General features: G+C 45.9%; 4 protein-coding genes and 1 long non-coding RNA gene across 22 annotated transcripts; 3 read left to right on the top strand and 2 right to left on the bottom strand.

Moving 5' to 3' along the window:
• The first annotated feature begins 2,703 nt into the window (after positions 1-2,703).
• On the top strand, positions 2,704-4,218 carry LOC118514135 (protein FAM151B). Of its 2 annotated transcripts, none has more exons than XM_036060732.1 (3): positions 2,704-2,851; positions 3,195-3,299; positions 3,368-4,218. In XM_036060732.1, coding segments are annotated over exons 1-3 (888 nt in total). In that variant the 5' UTR covers positions 2,704-2,850; the 3' UTR covers positions 4,150-4,218. The 2 variants fall into 2 exon arrangements, with proteins under 2 accessions (XP_035916625.1, XP_035916624.1); XM_036060731.1 differs by lacking the exon at positions 2,704-2,851 and adding an exon at positions 2,866-3,094.
• Positions 4,219-4,266: 48 nt separating this feature from the next.
• On the top strand, positions 4,267-7,622 carry LOC118514137 (male-enhanced antigen 1). 9 transcript variants are annotated; one of them, XM_036060733.1, is made up of 5 exons: positions 4,304-4,398; positions 4,453-4,688; positions 6,108-6,461; positions 6,801-7,062; positions 7,131-7,622. In XM_036060733.1, exons 2-5 carry the CDS (start codon positions 4,524-4,526, stop codon positions 7,259-7,261), a joined length of 912 nt encoding a protein of 303 aa, XP_035916626.1. In that variant the 5' UTR covers positions 4,304-4,398; positions 4,453-4,523; the 3' UTR covers positions 7,262-7,622. The 9 variants fall into 9 exon arrangements, with proteins under 9 accessions (XP_035916628.1, XP_035916633.1, XP_035916626.1 ...); XM_036060739.1 differs by lacking the exon at positions 4,453-4,688 and adding an exon at positions 5,485-5,512 and having other exon boundaries at positions 4,305-4,398; XM_036060737.1 differs by lacking the exon at positions 4,453-4,688 and adding an exon at positions 5,485-5,566 and having other exon boundaries at positions 4,305-4,398.
• On the bottom strand, positions 5,350-6,101 carry LOC118514138. The gene is made up of 2 exons (XM_036060743.1): positions 5,907-6,101; positions 5,350-5,841 (listed from the first exon to the last, which is right to left on the bottom strand). Exons 1-2 carry the CDS (start codon positions 5,950-5,952, stop codon positions 5,375-5,377), a joined length of 513 nt encoding a protein of 170 aa, XP_035916636.1. The 5' UTR covers positions 5,953-6,101; the 3' UTR covers positions 5,350-5,374.
• A 129-nt stretch (positions 7,623-7,751) lies between the features above and the next one.
• LOC118514133 (probable myosin light chain kinase DDB_G0271550) lies at positions 7,752-23,040 on the top strand. Of its 9 annotated transcripts, none has more exons than XM_036060720.1 (9): positions 8,059-8,911; positions 11,302-11,433; positions 17,171-17,321; positions 17,685-17,785; positions 19,628-19,727; positions 20,109-20,220; positions 20,307-20,463; positions 20,536-20,887; positions 20,960-23,040. In XM_036060720.1, coding segments are annotated over exons 3-9 (2,073 nt in total). In that variant the 5' UTR covers positions 8,059-8,911; positions 11,302-11,433; positions 17,171-17,320; the 3' UTR covers positions 22,210-23,040. The 9 variants fall into 9 exon arrangements, with proteins under 9 accessions (XP_035916620.1, XP_035916619.1, XP_035916613.1 ...); XM_036060719.1 differs by having other exon boundaries at positions 8,059-8,992; XM_036060721.1 differs by having other exon boundaries at positions 8,059-9,044; positions 11,307-11,433.
• Positions 9,604-10,954, bottom strand: LOC118514140. The gene is made up of 2 exons (XR_004906573.1): positions 10,576-10,954; positions 9,604-10,331 (listed from the first exon to the last, which is right to left on the bottom strand). It is a non-coding gene; the product is annotated as an uncharacterized LOC118514140 (long non-coding RNA).
• Positions 23,041-23,221: the final 181 nt, after the last annotated feature.

The raw sequence follows: 23,221 nt of genomic DNA, 5'->3' as shown, positions 1-23,221 counted from the left end.
CAGTAGCTGATGAATGAATTCTGTGGACCTGGTGACTTAATTGTTTTGCAACTTGGACCATAGAGTAAGAGGACTTACTTTCTTATTCATCCGGCGCTATCATCGTTTTGTGGTTTTGGTCTGCCCGATACCGCTCACTCTTAAAAAGACTTAATAGGCCAGATCGTCCGGTGCCATTCTCATGATATGACCAGCCGACCGGAGCCTGGCGAGTTTAATACGCTGCACGCCGGTGAGATTACCGACCAGTTCGTAGAACTCTTCGATGTAGTGGCCTCCATCGAAGCACCATTTTAAGTTATGCTGTGGCTGAACTTCAGTTGATTGAGCCTTCAAAGGACTCCAAAAGCCTAACGAAATGAGGAACGCTAAACTTATTTCAAAGTAATGCCACTTCTAATTCACCTTCACTTGCAAACTGTGTTCAACGATTGGTCCTTGAAAATTAATCTCACCGAGTCAATTATGCTGACTTCATCCACTAAAAGCCGTATCACTCCCATATCCTGCATTTGAACAAGCCTTAACTAATAAGTACAGTGCTGCATTTATGCATCAACATGAAATGCAACCATTAATTGCGATAATACATCACAATACCGACCGCCTCACGGGGAAACGGCCTCAATCGAGCAAATTTGTGTGACAAACCCATGTGTTGTCCGGCAGCGCGGCGTTCGGACGCTTCGTTGTCGGTTGCAATTGCGGCACACCGGCACGGACCTAATTGCTACCAGGCAAGGTAGAGGTAGAGGACGAGCAGGCGGATGCCGACACTAAATATGCACGCTATAAGCAACATAATTGCATACAAGAAAGTGCACTTTCATCATTCATGTCTGATGTGCAGGTTGATTGCAATCCCTAGCGTGATATATATATTTCTTGTCTTTCCGGATTTTCCGGGTCCGGACATCGGAAGTACTGACTTTAATTGAATCTAGTGCCAAGATGCTCCGCTGGGATAACTGAACTGAACAACTGTTACATGGGAAATGTTAGGTGGAGGAATGTAAGTTGTGACCTAGCAAACTACTCCTAACAAATTCGCCTGAATATCTAGTTTTATGTCGCTTAAAACAAGCTGCAAATGAAGCGCGAAATAATGTGAAAATAACCACCCATCTATCCCTAATGGTCAATTGTTAAGCTCACTGTGGAGCTACCCACCGTGAGGATTAATTTTTGTACCACAATCACAACCGTGCAATGCGTAAAGCTTGCGGAACTAATCCCCCAACCCGAACGGCTATGCGTTGATTAAAAAAGAAAGTAGAAGTCACGATATCAAATCAAACCATTAATCTCATTCATTATGGCCATAAATCTGATTTGCGAGCTCGAAAATGCATGCCCGACCGTGCAGTCTGACGGACTGGCTAGCCGACTGGCTGACTGATGCCCTTCAGTTAGTAAACGTGAAATTTCATCCCACATTCCCATACATCCGTCCATCATACGCTGGAAATGCCACCGCTAAGCTACATTATTTCACAGCCTAATGAATATCTAATGCCCAGTCCGCGTGTCACCACAACCGTCACCAAGTTGTCAAGGGCTTTGTGAGCTAGCAAAGTGTCGAGAGGACGTGCCGTGGCCCATCTCATCCATCGTCCCCATCCTGTCCCAAGTCCAACGAACTTCCGGGCATGGGTCAATCTCCATCACAGTGCGAATCGAAGAGCAAACATACACACACACATGCAATCACGCGTATCCGTCCATCCACTTTGCCTGCGATAATACCCCAAAAACCCAGGCGCGCATTGCGGTCAATATGTAGCGAGTTGGTGGAAAACGGAGACGCGAATGGTGCATTATTTATTATTCATCAAACTGATAGAATTGCAGATGCATTTCATTTCACGAGGTCACACGGCAGACAGATCGGGCCAGGATCACGTTGAATTAGGACACTTGAGCAACGCGGCCATATCATTGCATCGTTCCATTGGTTGTCGATGTTACGGGCCTATGCCCTGGGTTAAGCATCAAGCATCGCCAACTGGCTAATTATAAACTTTCTCTAATGTGGCCCGATTTGCCATGGGAAACGGAGAAGGTAGTTAAAAACCATTCCACTTTACTGTGTGAAATATTCAATTCAGATGAGATGCGATGGGTCCGGTAGCACCGTGCCCAGTTTATCGATTGTCGCTCGTTTCGGCGGTGATGATTGCACTCGAATGCATTGCAATCAACGTTTACTTTACCTTCGGATTAATCTCTACTAAACATTTTTTTCTATCCTCACGAACTTCTGAACGTGCTTGCAATAATCGCTGAGTTTTTTTTTCCTTTATCATTTTTTAATGCTTTAGGACTCCTCCTGTTAAGGCTAACGGATACGGAAACAATAGAATTATAAAATATGAATGTACTAATACTAAAGCAAACAATCAATGTTACAAACATGGATAATTTATATAAGCTCATTGCCATCACAATACATCCTATTACTCCTTTTACCCATTGTGTACTATTTCCAAATGCAAGAAGTAAAAACGAGAAGAAATAAGGAACCACGATTTTTACGTTACCACGCGAAATAAAAATTGCTTTTATTTCTCATACTTTTCCTTTCTAGACTTTATTTCAACTACTCTTCATTACCGACCAGAAATATTTTCAAATTTATCTCCACTCACCTTGAGAACATCTATACACCTTGTTCTGTCAGCACTTTGTCACCTGGGTCACAGCTGTCAAACCAACCATTTGGCAATTCGCCACAAATAACAACAAACAGTTTGTTTACATGTTTCTTCACTTTTCCATTCCCGCTTTCCGGCTCTTCGTTCCGTGAGATAATCCGTACTCACACACCTAATCTGTTTCTAATTTCCCACAAGTAAGTAACTACCCCGCGATCATCCCCTTCGCTTTATCAGCTTCCGACAGCAATAAAACCACATTAAGTAGATAAGAATAACTCGATTAGCGATGGTAAGAGGCGCTCGATGGGTTAAGTCCAACCCAAGTCGCTACGAAGATTTATTGGTGTCTTGTCGTCGTCCCGCTTCACGTGAATACGGTTGAGGAAATATTGTAACTATGCTATCTATGCTATTCCTATTGCTCTGTACTGTTTTGGGTAAGCTGCTTTTGATCCTTCCTCATACAAGCACTATGTTTGTAAGATTTGTAACAATGCATTTGAATAACATTTACCAATCGAACGGTTCTACTTGCAGTGTTGTCCACCACCAGCTCGGTAGCGGATGCTAAGGCCAATCTAACAAAGATAACTTGGGCCCATGCAGTGAATGATGCCGAATTTCTAACCCGTGTTCTGGCAAGTGAGTCTCGATATCTTTACAACCAGCACATGCATGATATGGACTAACGTATGCTCTCGCAAGTGCAGGTGACACTCAGTTCATCGAAGCGGACATTTCGCTCGGCTACCTGAAGGACGATGTGAACAAAGAACATGAAATCCCGATTATGGTCCATCCGCCAACCACCGAGTCCGATATCTCGCTCGAAACATTTCTTTCTCGTATTCTCCAATACAACCGGGAGGTCGTCAAGGACAGTTCGAAAGTGAAAGGCGTCAAGCTGGATTTTAAATCCATTGGAGCATTCGAAGGGGCTATCAATATTATTCGGAATAGCTACGACATGAACACATTTGACACGTGGATCAACGCGGACATTTTACCCGGCCCAGTTGATAATACGGCTACGATTCCAGTGGATGCCACTCGTTTCTTTGCTGCAGCTAGACGTCTCGGAAAAGCTACACTTTCAATCGGATGGACCACACGGTGGGGTGCGGATTTTGTGGAGGGTTTGTACACGGAAGCACAGGTCGATGCCATGGTCAGTGCAATTCGTGCGAACGGTATCGATAAGGTTGGCAATCCCATCACGTTCCCTGTCAGAGCAGGAATTGTGGCAAACAGCGTGACCAACATGATTCGTTTGTTTTGCGGCTTGAAGGATACAAACGATATTACCTTTACTGTATGGTCGAGCGCTGATGATGCGGTCAACGTTGAGAAGCTGCGCGAATTTATTTTCACGATGGGCCTTGACCGCACCTACGTCGATGTGCCGGACGATTTGCACCGCCAGCTTCATCTGGACGAAAACGCTTTTAGCAATACGTGCAAAAAAACGCTACAAGCTAGGTGCTTCGAGTAGGTACAGTTTTTGTTATCATGAACAGTTTGGAATAAAATTGAAAGTTTAGTTTAAAAAAACAGCGAAAGATGCAACTCCACTCCAGAACTATTAAAATTTACCCTTGTCATTTGAGGGTTAAATTCAACTGTCATTCGAGTCACACAAAGAAACGTCAATAGCCAGCTGTTTGTGCAAAGTTGTTGTTTACTTTCGATTTGGAAGAAAATACACCAATTTGTTCTCGCTGCACTAAACCCCCTCAGCAAGGTAATCCGCCAATTCATTTACTCGTATTTTCTCTGTTTCATAATCAGGGCACAGTTTTTAGTGCCGCCATACATCGAACTTTCCGTTGCCGTTTCCGCATGGTCAGTTGAATCAAGTACAACAGGATGTGTGATAGTAGGATCCAACCGGAACTCCAGCTCTACCGGCTTCACATAATTTGCCTGCATTTCGCTAACAAAGCCGTGGTTAAGCTGCCGTTTAAACACCGGGATAACCATCCGCGGCTGAAGACTATCCGAAGCATTGGGAATCCGTTTGCGTTCTTCCCGGTCAGTCCAATTCCAAAAAGTGACCGTATCGTGTTGGTGTTTTACGTGCGGCACAATATCCTTCATGGTTGTGGTAAGATAAGGATCTACCAATCTGGCATATCCTTTCGCATTGGTGTAAATGAGTCCCCTAGGACGATCCACCGCTTTGTTACAAAGTTGTCCGTAACGAAACGATTCCACCGGTTCCGCAATGGGGCGTGTTTCGTCGCACGAAACAAATCGTTTCAGAGGTATTCTTACCTCTTGCGCCAATTTAGGTTGCGATGATTTTATGTAGTTCTGTCTTTCGGTGCGATGAATCAAGCCAGCCTTGTCGTCATAATGAAGGGGAAATTTCGCTCTAAACTTTTCAAACGTTTCCGACATCGGTTTCCAATTGTACTGCGATTGCAACGTCCGATAGTTGCGCTCGATGTTAGATAGCTGGACCTGTATTACTATGTAGATAATATTTAATATTTAATCCGTTTGGTTTTTGTTTCCACACCGATTTCACTTACTTTTCTTGCTATCCGACGACATGTTGCAATCCTGCACTCTGTCGACTGTTTAATGGCAACGGCAAGCCCTGTCGCGTTCCTTCTCCTTGACAACCGCAGGTTGCTATGCTGTAAAAGTAAAAAAGAGCCATGCTACCACCATACAACAAACAAGCAAATTTACTTTACTTCAAGACTGTTTATTTACGAATCCTTCCTTGGAAGCTTTTTCGGTGTAGCACCGGCCGCAAATATTCTTTTCTTGCGTAATTTCGAAAATTTGCTCTCCTTGCTAATTGTCGCTTTCTTTTTAGGCGTGGGTGTGCGCTCGTCGTCCGAATCGTAAGCAACACTATCGTCATATTCCGTGCTATCATCGCTTATGTCCGATTGAAGGTAGCGCTCCATACTCTCAAAGACCTGCGTTATCCCGTGCAGTGAGAACTCTTCACTCAGCGTCCGTAACTTATTGTTGAAGTGATAATTTTCGAATCGCAAATAATTGACGTTAAGCTTAAATGTTTGACGCCTTCGGTCGCTCGTAATGAAACCGAATTGAACGCCCTGATCCAGTGCTTTCATGACGGCCAATGATTGGGTGTAATCGTCTTGTGCTGCCAATTTTCCTTCGCCCAGTTCCTGCACCTTGGTAATTATCTCTTCCACGGAAACTGCAACGAAAGGAAAAGAAAATATTCATCAAATGTGCAAGAAAATAATTTCGTTTAATACTTGCCAGTTGCGCCAGCTTCCTGCAAAACGTATAATATTTGAGGGAGCATTGCTTTGTAGCACCAAAAGCTTCTTGCTTCTGACCAGCGAAACGATGATAAGGCGAATGAACAAAAGTCCGCCGGCAATGCCAACTAGATTAAGCGAACCCGTTACACGTTTCGCCATAGCGACTTAGTTTTTGTTTCCGATCTTTTTCTTGTAGACCATGGGACTACCCGATTTGCCTGGCCAACCGGAAGATGATAGTAATTTTACTATGGATGAAAACAACACTGTCCACCTGGAACCGTTGAGCGAAGATGAAAGTGACAACGAATCTCTCGTCGATGCCAATGGTTATGCCGGTTACCAACCATTGAACATGGACGAACAAAATCAAACGAATCGAATGACATCAGTAATGGATGAGGAAATGGACACTGATGCGGGAGAAGGGGAACCACCTGGACACGACGGAGGGAGTACTGTAAATGCAGAATTTCTAAATGTGGACGTATGGAATGCGCCACGACCAAATGAATTGAGTATTGATCTCGATTCCTCAAAAGCAGCAGAGGTAAACAAAATTGCAGTTCAAAGTTAATTAAAAACGGCTTCAAAATCGGTTTCCCATAAGCTTAATATGTATCGATTAATTGTACTGCGTTATGAAATAGACACGCTCTTTTTGATCAACTTTTTCGGTCACATGTAGAACCTTGTCGAAGGACACGTACCACGACTAACACATCACGGCTGTCGGAAACACGTATCGGAACCGGAATTCATGTATTACATCATATGGATCACGGCTTTTTCCTACACTTATAATGGCAACTCGAGTATTACTATCCCGGGTATACAGGAACGACTTGAGGAAGTAGCTTATTGATTATCTCAATACTTCCTTTCATAGCCGTACGTGCTTTTAGTGGTGTTCACGGTGCCTACGGTATTTGTATTATTCATTTCGATCAACCAACGGTACACGACTGTCCGCAAGAATGTGCGACTTGCGGGACAAGAATTTATTGCCACCTGCAAAAACATTACCCTGCCAGTTCCGGTACTGAAGGCCACAACCACCAGGCCAAACATGCTCCCTAAGGAATGGTCATCAGAAGGCTCGAACCTCCATGGGACACGTTTTTGGTTCCTTACAAGTTGCACTCCGTTCCGTGGGTTTTTTGGTTTTGGGTACAATTTTTTAATACTAACGTTTCTATCCCTATGTATCCTTCCGCAGATAGTGAACGTGATGGCCGGTATAAAGCTACCCACCACCGCCGTCCCCGAGTGGGCCCGAGGAGTACCGGAAGAAGAATGGAAGGAAAATTTACTACAGCGAATCCGCCAACGACAGCAACCGGATGTTGACGATGGATGTAGCACCTCCTTCACGGCGGTGGCAAGCACTTTTCCGACGATCGCTAATAGTAGCGGTAGTAGCACCAGCGGAGGCAGCAATAGTCATACGAGTAGAAGAACGTGATTTATGCGTCAAATATATATACGGATTCATGCCAATAATAGCATCAGCTTTCCATTCCTTGTGGCACCGCCTCTTAAAAGACGCCGATGCTTGATGGTAATGTTAAACGCCGGTTGAATTGAATGTCTCTTTGCCGCTGAAGAAGTTCCCCGGCCCCACTACGTTTCACCCGACCGCCGATCTCACCCCTTTCTCTCAATGTACACAATAAAGCGCACAGCTGCTCATATACGAGCAGAACCGAAAGTGTAACGAGAAGTTTCTATTTAACGATTTATTTTATGCGAAACATGAATGCCACAACTTCCGATACCGACTCCGGCTGTGTATAATAATGGCTTAATGGCACGTTAGCATCAAGGAGCTCGTGTGTGTGTGTTTGTGCATGTGCTGCATGTGCACAGGAATCGTCGGTCGATGGCATCATGCATATGTGAGGCATACCCAACCTTACTCACATTTGTATCGTTTAGCTCCGAATAGCTTGCCGTGATTTGCATTTCCGTTGCACTTCCGCGTTGCGCGTGGAACGAGAGGACCAAACCCGCCCCATCGAATGTCGTCGCTTGTCGAGTGACCCATGGACGGACCCCGATGGCGATCCGTCGTACACACCTGGCCGCACGCTTTGCATGCAGAGCAAAATTAATGGAAAATAACAAAAAGTTTTCACACGTAATTTAACATATCCGTGTGCCATGGGCGGGGAAGGAGATCCAACAGAGCGAGAAGGGGATAGGAAGTGGAGCCCGAGATTAAGTGCGACTAATGATTGCTATGCTCCGGTGGAATGTTATCGTCTTGGGCTGTGCCTGACGCCGAAGGACCGTGAAGGCATGCAATGCTGGAGCACCCGCTAATTGAATACAAGTTGATACACTTGGCAAACATGCCACGCCATGTGCCATGACAATGTTTTCTGAAGAGCGCTTTATCATGTATCGTGTGAAAAAGAATTGAGAAATACAGACAGCGGACATGCCACCGGTCAGCATTTGTTTTGGAAAGGGGCCCTATATCCTGCTGAGAAAGGAGGATTTCAAGTATGTTTTCTTGCCTAAAATATGATCCATCGCCCGTACGCACGATACCGATGAATACTTCAATTTTGATTGCTTTGGAAAATCGCGGTTACTTCCTGACCACCCCTCCCCGATCCCTTAATCCATCCCTTGGTTATCAGCATCAGACAGGCACGAATTAAAAAAAAAGCATTCGGGCGTCAGGAAGTGCTCTCGCATACGAGAAAACCGCGCTACCGGCCCGGAAGATGTTCGAACGAGACGACGGCCCCAAAGAGTGCTCCACCAGCACCCGAAAGAGAACGACAGAGAGCGAGCTGAGCGAGCTTCATCAGCCCAAAACAGAGATCCGTCTTTTGCCGCGCGGCCCTTCATAGTGTGCGCGTTTGCGAGAGCACAAAACCGGGCCAACCCTACGCAGCAGCAGCAGAGGCAGCATAAAGACAGCCAACCGATGTGGCGATTGATTCTCGCGCACTCGGTCAGTTCGTTTCGGTCGCCGGTCCGTACCGGGTGGGTTTCGTTCGCTCACGGCAGCAGACAAAAACACATCTCCGGAACCCTGCACTAAACTCTTGGGACATTCGGTGAACGGTGCTGTTGACGCGTTTGATAGCAGTTCAACGGCAGGGCGGTCGAGAGCAAGGTTCTGCTCGATTTGACATCTATTTTTTCGACATCCTATTTGGGAACGGCGTGCCACCCGAAAAAGCAACAAGAACGATACTCATTGTGCAAATGAAACCGCGCACCGTTCGCTCTGCCCCGTGCCTTTGTTTGCCCTGCTACGGTGGGATGCTACCCCACGACGACCCCAGCACCCGGCCATGATAAGACGGAGCACTGCGGTACGCAGATTGTTAACAGAGACAAGCAAGCCTCGGCAACGCTGAAACGAGTCGATGTGTGTGTGTGTAGATAAGCGGTGCACAAGTTCCTTCGACTCGAGAATAGTGTAGTACTTTTACCTCTCCAATGATCCAGTGAAGTGATTTTTGATCCTGTCTCGGTGTAACGCGTGTGATGAGGGATGCCTTGTTATCGTACCCCCTTTCGCAGCCACTGAGTCGCTCCGTGATCGGTGGTAATTCAATATAATACTACCCGTCTCGCCCCTTCGCGACATGATCTCCAATCGACCGGCTAGATGTTGACACCGACGAATGAAGATGATCCAGTTGGTGTGTCTCCAACAGCTCAACCGATAAGTGTGCGCTTCCCGCCAGATGCGGGATGCGGAGATCCCGTTTATTATCATTTCGTTTATAAACTTTTTTTTGTTCTTGTTGAACCTGATCTCAAACAAACTCCCAGCCACTTGTTCTCTGCGCGCTTTCTCCTTCACTCATTCGCGCTCTCTCGCGCACACACATTTAGTGCAGGTTTTGGGTTGAATTCGGGTGTATTAGTAGATCAAAGTGAGCGAGTTTTTTTTACCTTTGACAACACATCTCGCGGCTGTCATTTGTTGTTTTGTTTTGTTTTTGTTGCTGTGGTTCTTGCTAGCGGGAAATCCCGTGAAATTCTCTTTTTCATCAGCAGTGAAAAGAAGGCAAAAAGGGTAATCTACATATACATTTGGCCCCAAAAATGTTCTCTCCCATTTCTGGTGGTGAGCGGACGCTGAGCAGATGCAACATAGTGTCATCAGAGATTCGCAGCCACAGATATGGGGAGCTGCGTGTCACACCGACAGTAGTGTACAGCAGTTCTTTTTCTTTTTCGATCTCTCCACATTCCCGCAGTATTTCTTCATTGCGTACCAGTTTTCCCATTTGCTGTGACAACAGCTTTTACATCATCCCGTTGTGTTCGGTCACTTCAATTCACTCTTCTCGGTGTTGCCCTTCTGGTGGTAGAAGTAGCAGTAGCGGTAGTAGCAGGCTTTGATTTTCCACTCATTGTTCGTCATGGCAGCAGAGGCAACATTGGCCTGAAAATAATACAGCAGTGAACGTTGCAGCGTTTATGTATTACACCTCCTGTAGTAATTTTGGGACCAGTAAAAAGTTTGATTTTTCACCCTTCGCCCTTCACAACACGAAGCGGGAAAACATTTCATCCGCAGCAGTAACATCACCGTTACCGAACGAACGCGGGGTTCGTTCGATTGTTGTTGGTCTCCCGGGTGGTTGCTGTTGGTGGTCATTGCCAATCCCCCAAAACGATAAACGAACCTCGGTGATGTTGGCGGTGAATTGTGCATCCGTTCCGCGATTTCAACAATTGCAAATAAAAAAAGGCAAATGTTGAAAAAACGGTTTCGAAACAACACTACACAATGTGCATCGGCGCGACGAATAGTGAAACGAATGAAGAGAAGGCAAAAGGAAAAAGGCTCGTCGTCGGTCACTTGATCATTTCCAAAACAGTATGCCATTTTCCGTGTGCGTATAGAGCCCCGTTGAAAGCGACCTCTCCCGCGACCTTGCGAACCACCCGCAACGAGAGGCTCTCTGTGTAGTGAACAAAACGGGGTCTTTTTTGTTGTTGTTTCTTCTTTGAATCACCCCGTAATATGATATTGTTTCCCTCGATATGGCGCCGGCAAGTGGAGTAAGTGTGCGTGCGTAGTTTTGTTGACAAATGAAAGATTGCTTATGCAGCAGCAGCAGCAAGGCCAACAGTGCGGTGTGCGTGTGCGTATGTGTGCGAAATTAAGAGTGAAACGTGTGTTGCAATGGCATTCATTGGTCCCGGTTGTTTTCTTCCTTTTGACCCACCGTTTCTGGCTCCTTAAACTATGTTTTTTTTTTCCTAGAGCTTTGTAGCCAGTCCTACATACGCGGGGAGAAGTGGTCCGGCCGGGATTCGATGCTGGGTCCTGTGTGGCAAAGACAAACGTTGTCGTTGATGAATGCATAAAAAGCTTATAAATAGGTTATAAATATTGTGTATTTCAGCTCAGTTCAGTGTAGTTGTAAAATAGTGCAGTGTACAGAAAGTGAATCGAAAGAGAAGAGAAGCAGCGAAAAGAAGCAGAAGAGCGTGAGATATACGGAAGAGGAATCCCAAAAACTATTATCATCAAAAAGGTTAGTTGGAAGCATTTTGCTATCGTTAAAACTAGCTTTAACAAATCCAGAATAGCAGACACAAACTCTAGTTTTTTTTTTGGCACTTTTTTCTGATGCATTTCATCCGTCGTTTCACGATATCTTGAACTTGTCAATGCTTCAGCTATCGTTCCACTATCGGACCAGGGACAGAACAACCGAGGCAAACGTTATTCCAATGTGCGATCACGGTTTCCTTATGATTATATATTTATACAGCAATCGTCTACAATTTCACCGTAGCGCAGAATAGCAGCGATTGGTTTAAATTACACAATTTGCATGCCCAATGTACATGTCTTCCTCGAACGCTGTGTTCCAGTTGCGATTTTCTACGCCATGGCACACTGTCGTTATTTGTGCTATCCGACGGTGAAATGAGGCGGAATGTAAACAGCTCTTAAAACATTTCTAGAACCTCTACATTAAATCGGTTTATCTTTTTTTTTTCTCTTGGTTCTCAAAACAATTCAATACTGCGGCCAAGTACAGAAGTATCAATGAAGTATGCAAGCGTTGTTTTGTAGGGGAACTATGGCACACGGAAAACAGCTGGATTATCTGACCCATTCGTAACATATGTTTTTGATTTAGCTTCCTCCTCTGATTCTTTACATTCCTGCTAGAAGACTACCACTTCGACTCCAGCAGAGAGGCAAAACAATCCGCACTTTATGATTGTAATTTACACAAGGATTCCGTGCAGACTGGATTTACTCAGGGCGTGCATTCGTGCTACTGGACCATTTTGTCAACGCAGTGAACATGAACCCTTGAAGCGATAGTCCTTGACCACGCCAAGCCTGGCATTGCTTCAAACCACCAACAGCTCACGACCAGCTGTCGTCGTTCGACCATTGACTTTTAGTGTGCAGTAAAGTAATCAATTCGTATGCCGTCAATTCTTTAATTCAAATGCGAAAATTTGCCTACTACGATCTGCGCGATGTGTAGTAACTTCAATTTCCTTCCAAGGTCGTCCCCACATTACCATAGTAACGCGATTCCAACCTGCTGGTTTTGTTTTTTCTCAGCTTTGCGCAATTGGTTTTAATTGCAAAACCCTCCTCCCCATTATGGCACGCTATGATAGGAATGATAATAATGGTGATGACGATATGGGAGGAGAGCAATGCAAATATTGTTCCGAGCCGCCGGAAGAAAGCATCTAAAGTGGCCTCTAGAACGTTTATGATAATTAGGCAACTTGTGCACGAAAAATATAAACCTGAGACCCGGCACTTCCAGCTGGTGGTGCCAAACAAGATGCTCTCTCACATGGACAAATGTTACGATCGCTACGCGTGCACGTAGTCGATGCTGTACATTTTTTGATGATTCTTCACGCTGCTGGATAGTTTGCTCCACCACTGCACGAACGGGCGGATGAACATCCGACAAGGAGGCACATTAGGAACACATCATCTCTTTACATTTCACTTCTCCAGAAGACATCGATAACAAAGGCGCTTCGCCGTGTACGATGACGATGATCGCCTAAGGCGATTAAATCCGTGCTTCCTCCTTTCATTGCTGTACCCCAAACAAATCTCCCATCACCGGGGACAGCTACTATGCCATCGGCAAATCATCGCCCTTTCAGGATGGAATGCTTTCCTGAGTGTGTATTATGTACACAGCCGCGGCGGATCCTCGTGTAAACAAACAGCACAAGACGAGCACGTACCATAGGATAAAGCCAAGAACGATGAGGTTTCAATACATTTGCGCCTACTCACTCGCCATCTCACTCTTGGTAGGAAGCGGTGAAAATGGGAAAATGAAATGTTATACGCCGCCCAGAAGGGCATGTTGTTTTCGCGAAACTATCACCCTTCTTTGGGCTGCCCGGCTCGTACCCCATTCTAGCGAAGTATAAGATTCAGCTAGTGACATTTTAGTTAAGTTTGCTGTTGCTTCCACGTACCCATCGTACACGCTCCAATTCGCTTCTTGTCATTCGCATCATCATCATCATCATCATCGGAGTGCGGAATGAAAACTATTTATAACGACATTAAGCAGCATCAAGTGTCGCATCAATTTGTTCCTCGTATCCGCACAGGCAACCGTTGAAGAGGCTAAAGGAAATTAACATTCACCCAAGAAGCGACACTTTACAAACTAATAACGACTGGCCCTGGCAGCAGGGTAATGATGGGCAAACCCAATTAGCTGTTCGTTCTTCCGTTGTGTCAAACTTATCATCCCGATTGAGTTAGGGTGTTTAGCTATGAAAGATTCTCCAGTTGTGTGAAATACATCAGGTAGGGTATGCTTCGTTTGCTTAAATACTTCTTCCAACTTATGTACATTCTTTCTTGGCCACTTGCTACACTTTAGCAGATTGTTTGGAAAACTTTCATACGTTAGGAAAAAGTGATTTTATTCATGCGGGACGGTCTGATATCCTGGAATGCGTTCAAACAACGCTCCGATCGATACGCTGGACACATTAATTGATCGATAATTTATGACTCACCCCCACCCACAGCTGGGTTTCAATTCCATCGGGTGAATGCAATAATAGTGACTACCCTGAGCAAGGTTGCTTTGAATTGCACCAAACTCGCACTTGCACTCAAATGGCTACCCTGCTGCTTTTAACAAACGGGTTCAGATTCGACCCCGAACAGACGCAGGTTGACGGCAGAGGACCACGGTTGGTGCCGGCATCTCTGCAGTCCTAGATAAGGCGGACATTTTTTGTAATTCAATTGTACCAACAACGTCTCAATTGCTGACATTGAGAACTCGACAACACTCGGTAGCGGACTGGTATGATGGAACGATTGCTAGCTAGGCCGAGAGAATTTCTGGAGGTGGTTCCTGGGTTCCTGGGGGTGGGGGGTGGGGAACAAAGGTCACTGCAAGCGGGAAGGCGGGTAAAGTGGATTGAGGATTTAACAGATAAACAACACGTTTATCACACTGCAGAACGAAGATGCGTTCTTCTCTAGAATCAGCACGGCCTCCAGAAATAAAGGTTTTTCATTTTCCCATTATAACCAAAATAACAGCTCGTGTGACTCGAAGAAATGTCCGTAACTCAAAACACGGGTGACCTCGGCGGGAAATAGCACCCGGAGGTCTCCAGTCACACTTTATTATGGTACCGCATTGTGTCGAAGAAACCTCGTAAATCTTGATTCTGGGCTTGACACACGCGTCACCACGCTGTGTGTTGACGTCCGGTCAAAAGCCGGTCCATTTTTTTGTTTGCATCGTCTTATCTTACTCGGACGGTCACTTACTCACTTACCTAGCTACTTACGTGAAATTGTTGGGTCCGGCTCTTGAATGAGAGCTCTCCCCGTCCGACAACGTGAGATAGTATAGTAGTGGCGTGAGTATTGATTATAATTTCATGGCATGCTTTTCATGCCCCGCGTTTCTTGGTGCTTCGTCTATCTGATACACCGGCCGAGTAGGCTTTTCCTTATCGCTGGCTTGCTGCTTAGATTGGGTTTCTTCACATTCGTACCGACACACTTGTGTTTGCCAAAATTCCGTTGAAATGAAAAATTAAGCAGATAGGAATGTTGCATATGTTACGCTACAATATAAATTAAAAACTCATCCACCTTCAGGGTGACCGGCTGGGAATGATTGATTTGGTCTACGGCCACTTTTTAAGTTGTATCATTCCCCGATGGGTATTCTCTCGCATATTACATAAGACCCCTGGTACATGACCTTTCACTTTAATGCGAAAGCCCCTCGAAAGTGGGGGAAGAACCAAAAGGTAAAACACCCGAGAGATTCGTTTTTATTTTTAATTTAGAAAAGCGTTCGAAATGGTCCAAATGGGGATTTCCGATGCTTTGATGCTGTTACTGTTCGAATATCGGAGCGCTTGGTTGGTACTGCCTGTATCTAACACGAAAACACAGAGACGCACATTCATACGGTGGTTCGAAGTCAAGCTACTTCCATCCTCACCTGGTCAGAATATCGATTTCAAATAAAACTGATTTTATACCCACCCACAGCTGCTAGGCGCATATTGCGAACCAAACCTCCAGGGCTCAGCGCTCTAAGCCAAAACTTCTCGTCTCGGTAAAGGTTGCTGGAGCCTTGGAATTGGGAAAACTTGCATCGAGCTTTGAGGAAAAAGAGAATTTACTTGTGTTACCAGTTTTCAAAGTTTTGTGGTTTAGGATTTCTCTTACCTCATTACGCTACAAAATGTTTCAGTAAAGTGTATTTATAAAACATGTATGACCATTTGACGCCCAACCTCGTATAATCCTCATACCCTTGCGGTCGTTTTGCTTGAGCAAACAAACAAGCCGACACACCTCCTTCTCGGAACGGGAAGGATCAATACGAATGCTCGACTTCCTTCCTCGTTTGACACCGGCAAAGCAAACACCACCTCCGCAAACACCAGCACCGAGTGGCATAACGTCTTGTGAACTCAAACAACCTTGAACCTCGGGATTATGTTAAGGACGATTAGCGACATGTTGTCGTGCGCACACTATTGCACACTGGAGAACCCGGCCATTCAATTTGTTATTGAAAAACGACCGTTTTCCATTAACTAATCAATCATTTACGATGTAATAAGATCGGGTCCGGCCGTAGGTATTCATTTCGACCCACCATCATAATCGAAGAACTAGACCCAGCTACTCAAAAATGCCTCAAGTTCTCCCAACACTTCCCAAAACCCTTTTTGCCGTAACAAATCCTTTCTGAGCCCGAGTTGGAAGGGTATAACAATGCTCCCGAAAAAAAATGTTTGAGACCACCATCGTAGGGATCGTAATAGATTCATTTCGGGAAGCGGGTCGAATCAATAAAAATGTGAAATTATTTAGCACCCCATTCTAACAGAAGGCGGCAGTGGCGGCTCGCGCGCACGAGCCCCTGAGAACATGATAATTGACTATGATTCGCGGCCCAAGTGGGATCCATTGTCCGTGGCCATTCGTTCGGTGTTGGATGTGAATGTGTGAAGTCGTATACCAGGTAGCGTGATAAGGTGATTTTATACCAACTTCCAAACCAAACTAAACAAAAGCTCTTCACGTGCACATGGGAGTTAAACTGTTTGCGGGACAGCTGGCTCCCTGAAGCCGGCCGATCGGCAGGCACCTTTCGGGTTATTCGCATCCATTGATGAACAACTTCACCTCACACTCACTCGTTGTCTACTGGTTCGTTTGATCGATTAAAGACCCCGCGGAACTCGGCTACTATGGTGTTTGTAAAGAAATTTCATCAAACCATCACGCAAACACCCGGCAACCGTGGTGCCCTTGTGTCCTTACGTTCGATGGCTGGGTCCAGAATAAAAGCAGGAAGACGCAGACTAATAATGATCTCGGTACCGGTTTCCTAATCCGTGACGAAGTAGCTTAAATTAACACCTCTTGGCAAAATGGAGGGTCGGCGTCTGTAGTCGATAGCTATTTATATACTTTGTCAAATATTAAATGCACAAACGCTCAGCAACGGGCTTGGATTAGAATGCTTCGTCCTTGTTTCGCCCGTACCGTTTTCCCGAGTTGCGATGTTTATAGAACTCATAATTGATTTATAATCTTAGCACTGTGCTAATCGGCACGGCTCCGATTTTTACACTGTTTGACCGATCTAGAATTGAACATTGGAGGCCGATTGGATTGATCATGTGACTTAAGTTCATATTACTTTCTTGTGTAATGTACAATAAATAATATAAATCCCTTTTTTGCTTTGATTTCAGAACAAAATAACTACAGCACTACTAAACCTAGGACAATGAATCATTGATATCTTAAGAAAGGCGGCATGATGTCACATTTTAACATGCTTTTATCGTTTTTCAACAACACAACAGTGCTCAGCAGTGCTCTGCCGATGTAAAAGATGTATCAGTAAGTATTGTCTTTGTTGACTTCCATGCACGTGTTCTTCGTCGTTTGCGTGCTGTTGCGTTTTCTTCAACGATTGCATGCCTTTTCCGCCATTTCCGTCCGATGGTCGATTTGATTCCTATTTTGATTAGCCTGAAACGTTTGGGCTTACAGGCCATTACTATGATGGACATCCTAGCTAATTAGTACCTTTTTGGACTTCCTTGCTGTCGGATCAAATATTTATCCTGCGGTTAATTACATGGAGTGCCATCCCGATATAGCCCTGCGTGCGCGCCTTCTACAAAGATGATGGAGTCCTAATTAAATACGCGCTTTGTTTCTTTTTTTGTTGTTCTTCTCCTTCTTCCTTTTTGTTCGCAGTGGAACAAGGCATTCTAGCATCAGCTGTACCGACGCCAAAAACTCCAATCTATCAGCGCTACACAACCGCCCTCCAGAATGACCCCCGGTGTTCACAAGAGGTAAGGCTATGTCTGGTCCAACGCACCACCACGGTCGCCCATTTCCATTTGTTCAAACGACATCCATCAATCACTCACGCGTGCCACGCGCGGCGCCCAATTCCACACATCTTGACACCAGCCATCGAGATTGGGTGATTATTAATTTCCAAACAAAGCGTCCCTTTAACTGACCGCCATGCTGACACCCTGCAGGTGATGATGGTGATGGGTGGTGGCGTTAACTGCTCATCAAGGATCCTCGTCGAGGGTGCCTCCGCTAGCCACTTACTGCCACCATTGGCCCCATGGAAGAAGGAAGAGAGTTTCTTATCGGATCAAATAATGTCTAACGAGTAACTTCCGCACCGGGAAGCCCTATCGCACAAACGCCACATGATGAGGTATCGCCTTCCGGAAGCGTGCCAAAGCGTGGAGTGTGATGGTTTTGTACAACGGCTCATAATTTTCAACACCTTTGAGCGTGAGTTTGCAGGTTACCTACCAGGCGACGACGCCACGAGACTGTGACTGCATTGCGTAATTTTTCTGTGGTGAGCGCGTTGTTAATCAACGCGATTTACTTTCGCTGGTAAGTTACCGGCAGATTGTCCACCATCGTGGGTTGGGAAACATTACGATACACCTGTCACTACCAGCTTCTGCACACAACAAATAAAATAAAACTAGAACATGCAAAAGCTGTCATTAGCCATGCATGCCGTGGGGTTTTCCCTATTACTTGAAGTTCATGAGCTAGTAACAGCCCTGATGAACGGGTTTCTTTCTATAACGCAGGCCGCTAGGGCAAGGTAGGGAAAAGGAATTCTGAGCCGAAATTATGGTACTCTTGGATTCTCTTGGGGTGTTTATTTTCGGGTTATTAATAACTCATTACTTACTAAGCGGCTTAAGGAAAGTGGCTTGCAATGAGTCTGATGGGTTTGTTAGAGAGCCATAAGTCTGCTCTTGAGTTGAACTACAATCAGAATCCTTATTAAGGTTTACTCAAGATACTTAAAGTAACTGCCACTGCCTCGTTTGGACTTCAACTTTATAGCAAACACTAGCGACCCCAAGTTCGTAAAACTTGCGGGAAAGCGTTTGAGCGGCCTGAATATGGCATGAATCTGAACCGTCCTGAGGTGACGACTTTCGTTGTTATTCAAGGTTTTAACGGACTTGAATACTTGGGTCCTTGTAGCGGTTGTACGCGTTACGGAATGTTAGCCAATTTCATGAATATTTACTAGTCAGACTGGAGAGCTGGACTAGTAATACTATTGCTGCCTAATAACAAAGTCGAGCTGTGTGTGTGTGTGTGTGTGTGGGGCAATATCCCCTGTAGAGTGCTCACAGCACAGGAGACTAATTTTCGAACTTCGAACTATTTCGCTGTCACAACAAAAAGGCCAGCCGGCCACACTTTCCTATCCACCCAATCTCGATGCGTTATCACAAAAATCACCGGGATCCCTCTATCATTCTAACCATTCAATTATAGTGTGCCGACAAAAGCGCAAACACATTTAATATTCATCCGGCAACTCCCGGGCGACGAAAGGGAACTCCTCCAACACCGATTCATCAATCACCGCTCATCGATAAATAACTTGTACGCTGCACGAGTGGATCCTTTCCGACTGCTTGCCCTACTTGCGCCAACTCGACCCACTCGAAAGGGAATGTGTGTATTAATGTCGTTTAAAAATGTACCCTCTTTCTTCCGTTCGTTCCGTTGTGGCCCTTCGCATCCTAATTGTTCCGTGCCGGATGTCCTGCGGATGGTGGGCGAACGGTGTATTCTGCATAAATGGTTGAACTTACACCCTTGCACGACACCCTGGCCTGGCTGGCTGGCAGGTAGCACTAGGCCGACGCATCGGTTTGTACCGGTTCTGCGGCGATATCGGACGAGGCAACTTCTCGCGTGTCAAGCTCGCTGTTCATCAATTAACCAAAGGTGATTATTTCATTGGTAGTTTCCCCCGCGTCGATGAAGCCCTTCCTATACTAGCGGTTTGGCCTTTCCATCATCGTCTTCATCCACCGAAACACTGCTTGGATGGAAGGCCAGCCACTAAAGGCCCACTAATGAGAATCGTTAACATCCATCAAGGAAAGGGATATGCAACCCCGGGAAAGGATAATGAAAACGTCCCAGGAAGACGCCATAATTGTGATTTAACATGAAATGAACAGATTTTGTGGGCAAACTTTTCACTCGCGCGCCGTTTTTCTTTTCGTTCTATCCTCTTATGGTAACTGCGGCCGGAACGTGTACCAATTTCTGGTCGGTATCTTTTCTACACGACGGTACGTGGTATGGAAATTGCTACTGCAGATAAAGTCGCTATCAAGGTAGTGGACACCAGTCGTTTAGATGCTAAGGCGCTTCGGATGTTGTCGCGCGAGGTAAGCACGCTTGAGTGTGTCTACCACCCATTTATTTTAAGGTGAGTGTCTCCCCGCTTGCGACGAGACGAGTCCGGCAAAAGAGGGGACCTTGGTGTTGATGCGTATTTTCTTGCTTCGCTCATAGACTGTTTGAAGTGATAGAAACATTGGGAAAGATCCATCTGATCAGCGAATGGGTGCAAGGCGGTGAGCTTTACAATCGCATCACGGAAGTCGGCCCGCTCAAGGAACCACATGCTGCACTGCTTTTCCAACAACTGCTACTGGCTGTGAAGCATCTGGTACGTCCGGAATCACTCAACCCGCTGCCGAACCGTTCTAATGTCTCGCTGCTCGCTCTTTCTCCTTCGCAGCATAGTTTAGGTTTCGTGCATCGTGATATCAAGGCGGAGAATGTGCTGCTAGTAAGCGAAGAACGCATCAAGCTGGCCGATTTTGGCTTCAGCACACAGCTGGTAAATGGACCCTGGCAACATCTGGACACGTTCTGCGGTTCCCCACCGTACGCCGCACCGGAACTGTTCAGTGACGATCACTACATCGGTGGACCGGTCGATATCTGGGCGCTCGGGATCCTGCTCTACTTCATGCTGGAGGGATGTATGCCATTCAAAGCGCCAACAGTTCCCCTGCTACGGACGGCCGTGCTGAAGGGAGAATTTGTCATATCCACTAGCCTCAGCGTGCCGTGTTGTCGCGTAATTCGTGAGTAATCTTCGAGAGGTGCCTCGTCAACTTACATCTAAGTTTCTGTCTCCCGCTCTCTCCCATTTTCAGAACGAATACTAGTTCATACACCGTCCCGGAGGCCGACGATCGAACAGCTGTTGGACTGCCAGTGGTTCCGATACGCACAGGATCATGCCGCTCGGCTGGGACGGGCGAACAACCATCAACAAACCACCGTCGGCCAAATTCGAAACCCCAACAACAATGTTCCTAGGCGAAGGCGAAAAAAGCTGTTCTGGTTTTTTCCTGCGCCACGCGATCGCCTTTCCTCGCCCGAGTCAAACGCATCCAGTCGTGATAACAACCTTAGTGCTGCCAACAACAATCAGCGTCAACATCATCATCAACACCATCATCATCATCACCACAGGCACCAACCACCAACCGTGTCCTCCTCGACGAAATCCTCTTCCTCGCGGGACGAACGCCTAGCCAATGCTCCGGAGATCCCCAATCTGCGCACGATCGCTTGCTGCACCAAGCGGGCCGCCAGCGTACTGGAGGAAAACTATCTGCATCCTCTCAAGCCAGATCCGCGAGACGGGACCGACGGGGCGGACACCGAGCACCATCTGCATCAGCATTCCCATTTTACTAGCAAGGATATTCTATCCAACGATGTGTCAAATAACAGTACTGATAACAATAATACGAATGGTACGAATAACTACAATAATCAGCTCAGCAACGACATCAACGGGGACAGTAACCCTCGGAAGGAAAGTTGTCTGGCCAGTCAGGAGCGAAAGCCGCGTCGATTTTCTTTTGGACGTACATTGAAAAAGCGCATCGGGCCCATGGAGCTTGTGTCGGCAGAAAGTCTCACGAGCCCGGACAAAGGATCGCGACCGGATCGGGTTATAGATCTGCGAGAAAAATTGGATCGTACGATCGACGAAGAGCACGGTCGCTTCATGATGTACCCGACGACAGCCGTTTCTTCCGAAGGCAATCGCCATTTGCATCCGCTAGAGATGGAAACACGTCGCATTATGAAGGCCCTCGGTATCACCGGCGACATGATAGCGCGTGCGGTAACGAATGGACCGCGCAGTGACATCATCGGTGTGTACCGCATCATAATGCATCGATTACAGCGCGAGCAAACAAGCGTCCGGCTGGCAACGACAAATGGAGGAGCCTACGAGTTCCTCGAGTTGAAGTCAATCAACGGGACGGCGCACTCCGGTGGTAGTGCTGGTGGACGTAGCGGCCCGCACAGTGGCGCTGGGCGCAACACTGCCAACAGTCGGCGACATATCGATCAGAACCGTGGAAGGATCTGTGCCATTCTCTAAACAACCTAAGAACGGGGCCAAGAAGTCCTTGTCACTTTTCCTTGTTTTTCACACTCATGTGATAATCCCCACGAGGGTTAATAGGAATCAGTTTAACCTGCTAGCCTCGTAACATGGCGTACCATTTCCAAAGAGACACAGATAGAGGGAGAGAGAGAGAGAGAGAGAGATATATATATGACGAGCTGAAACTGATTCTGCGGTATCACTAGTGAAGTACTAGTGTAGACCGTCAAACCTTAGGTTGGTAATGTCATATTTTTAGAATAAAATAATGTTGTTAACTATTAGTTCTAGTGTAATCCCGGTTTGCATCGTAGATACTAGACCGCCGTAGCTCCGAAAATCGTCCACACGTAGCCGGAAACGGCAAACGATATCTCTCTCTTTGTCTCTTCATCTCTCGCCCTTTCTTTTCCTTTCCACCAAGGACACACGGTGGCTGGGAGCATAGTAACCAACATTAACCAATTTTAGTTATGGATGATCGATGTTAGGCTCTGTTGCGTGAGCGGCCAACCGCGTGGACTGTTGTGTAGCTTTAATATATTTATTTTTATAAACAATCAAAACTCGCTACAAAGGTTTGGGGGGCGCTGGAAAGAAGAAAAGACATGCATTATTTTTTTTTTAAATCCTACGCTACGACGATATGTTTGCGTCCGAGGATGTAGCATGTGTGTGGTCCAAAGTTACTCGTTATGTCTGTTGGTTTTATTTCTATAAACAAATGATCAAATCATACTACAAATGTAAATGATATATTATGCATCACCAAACGTGGCGTACGGTCAAACCAGAAACAAATATACAATTATTGTGAACATAAAACTGCCAACTCTTTTTATCAATTCATGTAGCTTGTCCGAAACGATTCCTTGAAGATCGACATAATGTTACTAGGTTCAAATCTTGTATCGAGAATCATGAGTTGTAACAAGTCCGGTGACAGAATCGGCAGGGCCAGGACGGGTATCGAACCGCGTTCGGACCTCCTCCCGTACAGAGGACT

Source organism: Anopheles stephensi, chromosome 3 (genome assembly GCF_013141755.1).
Source record: "Anopheles stephensi strain Indian chromosome 3, UCI_ANSTEP_V1.0, whole genome shotgun sequence".
Lineage (NCBI taxonomy): Eukaryota > Metazoa > Arthropoda > Insecta > Diptera > Culicidae > Anopheles > Anopheles stephensi.
This window is presented reverse-complemented; position numbering and strand designations above follow the sequence as displayed.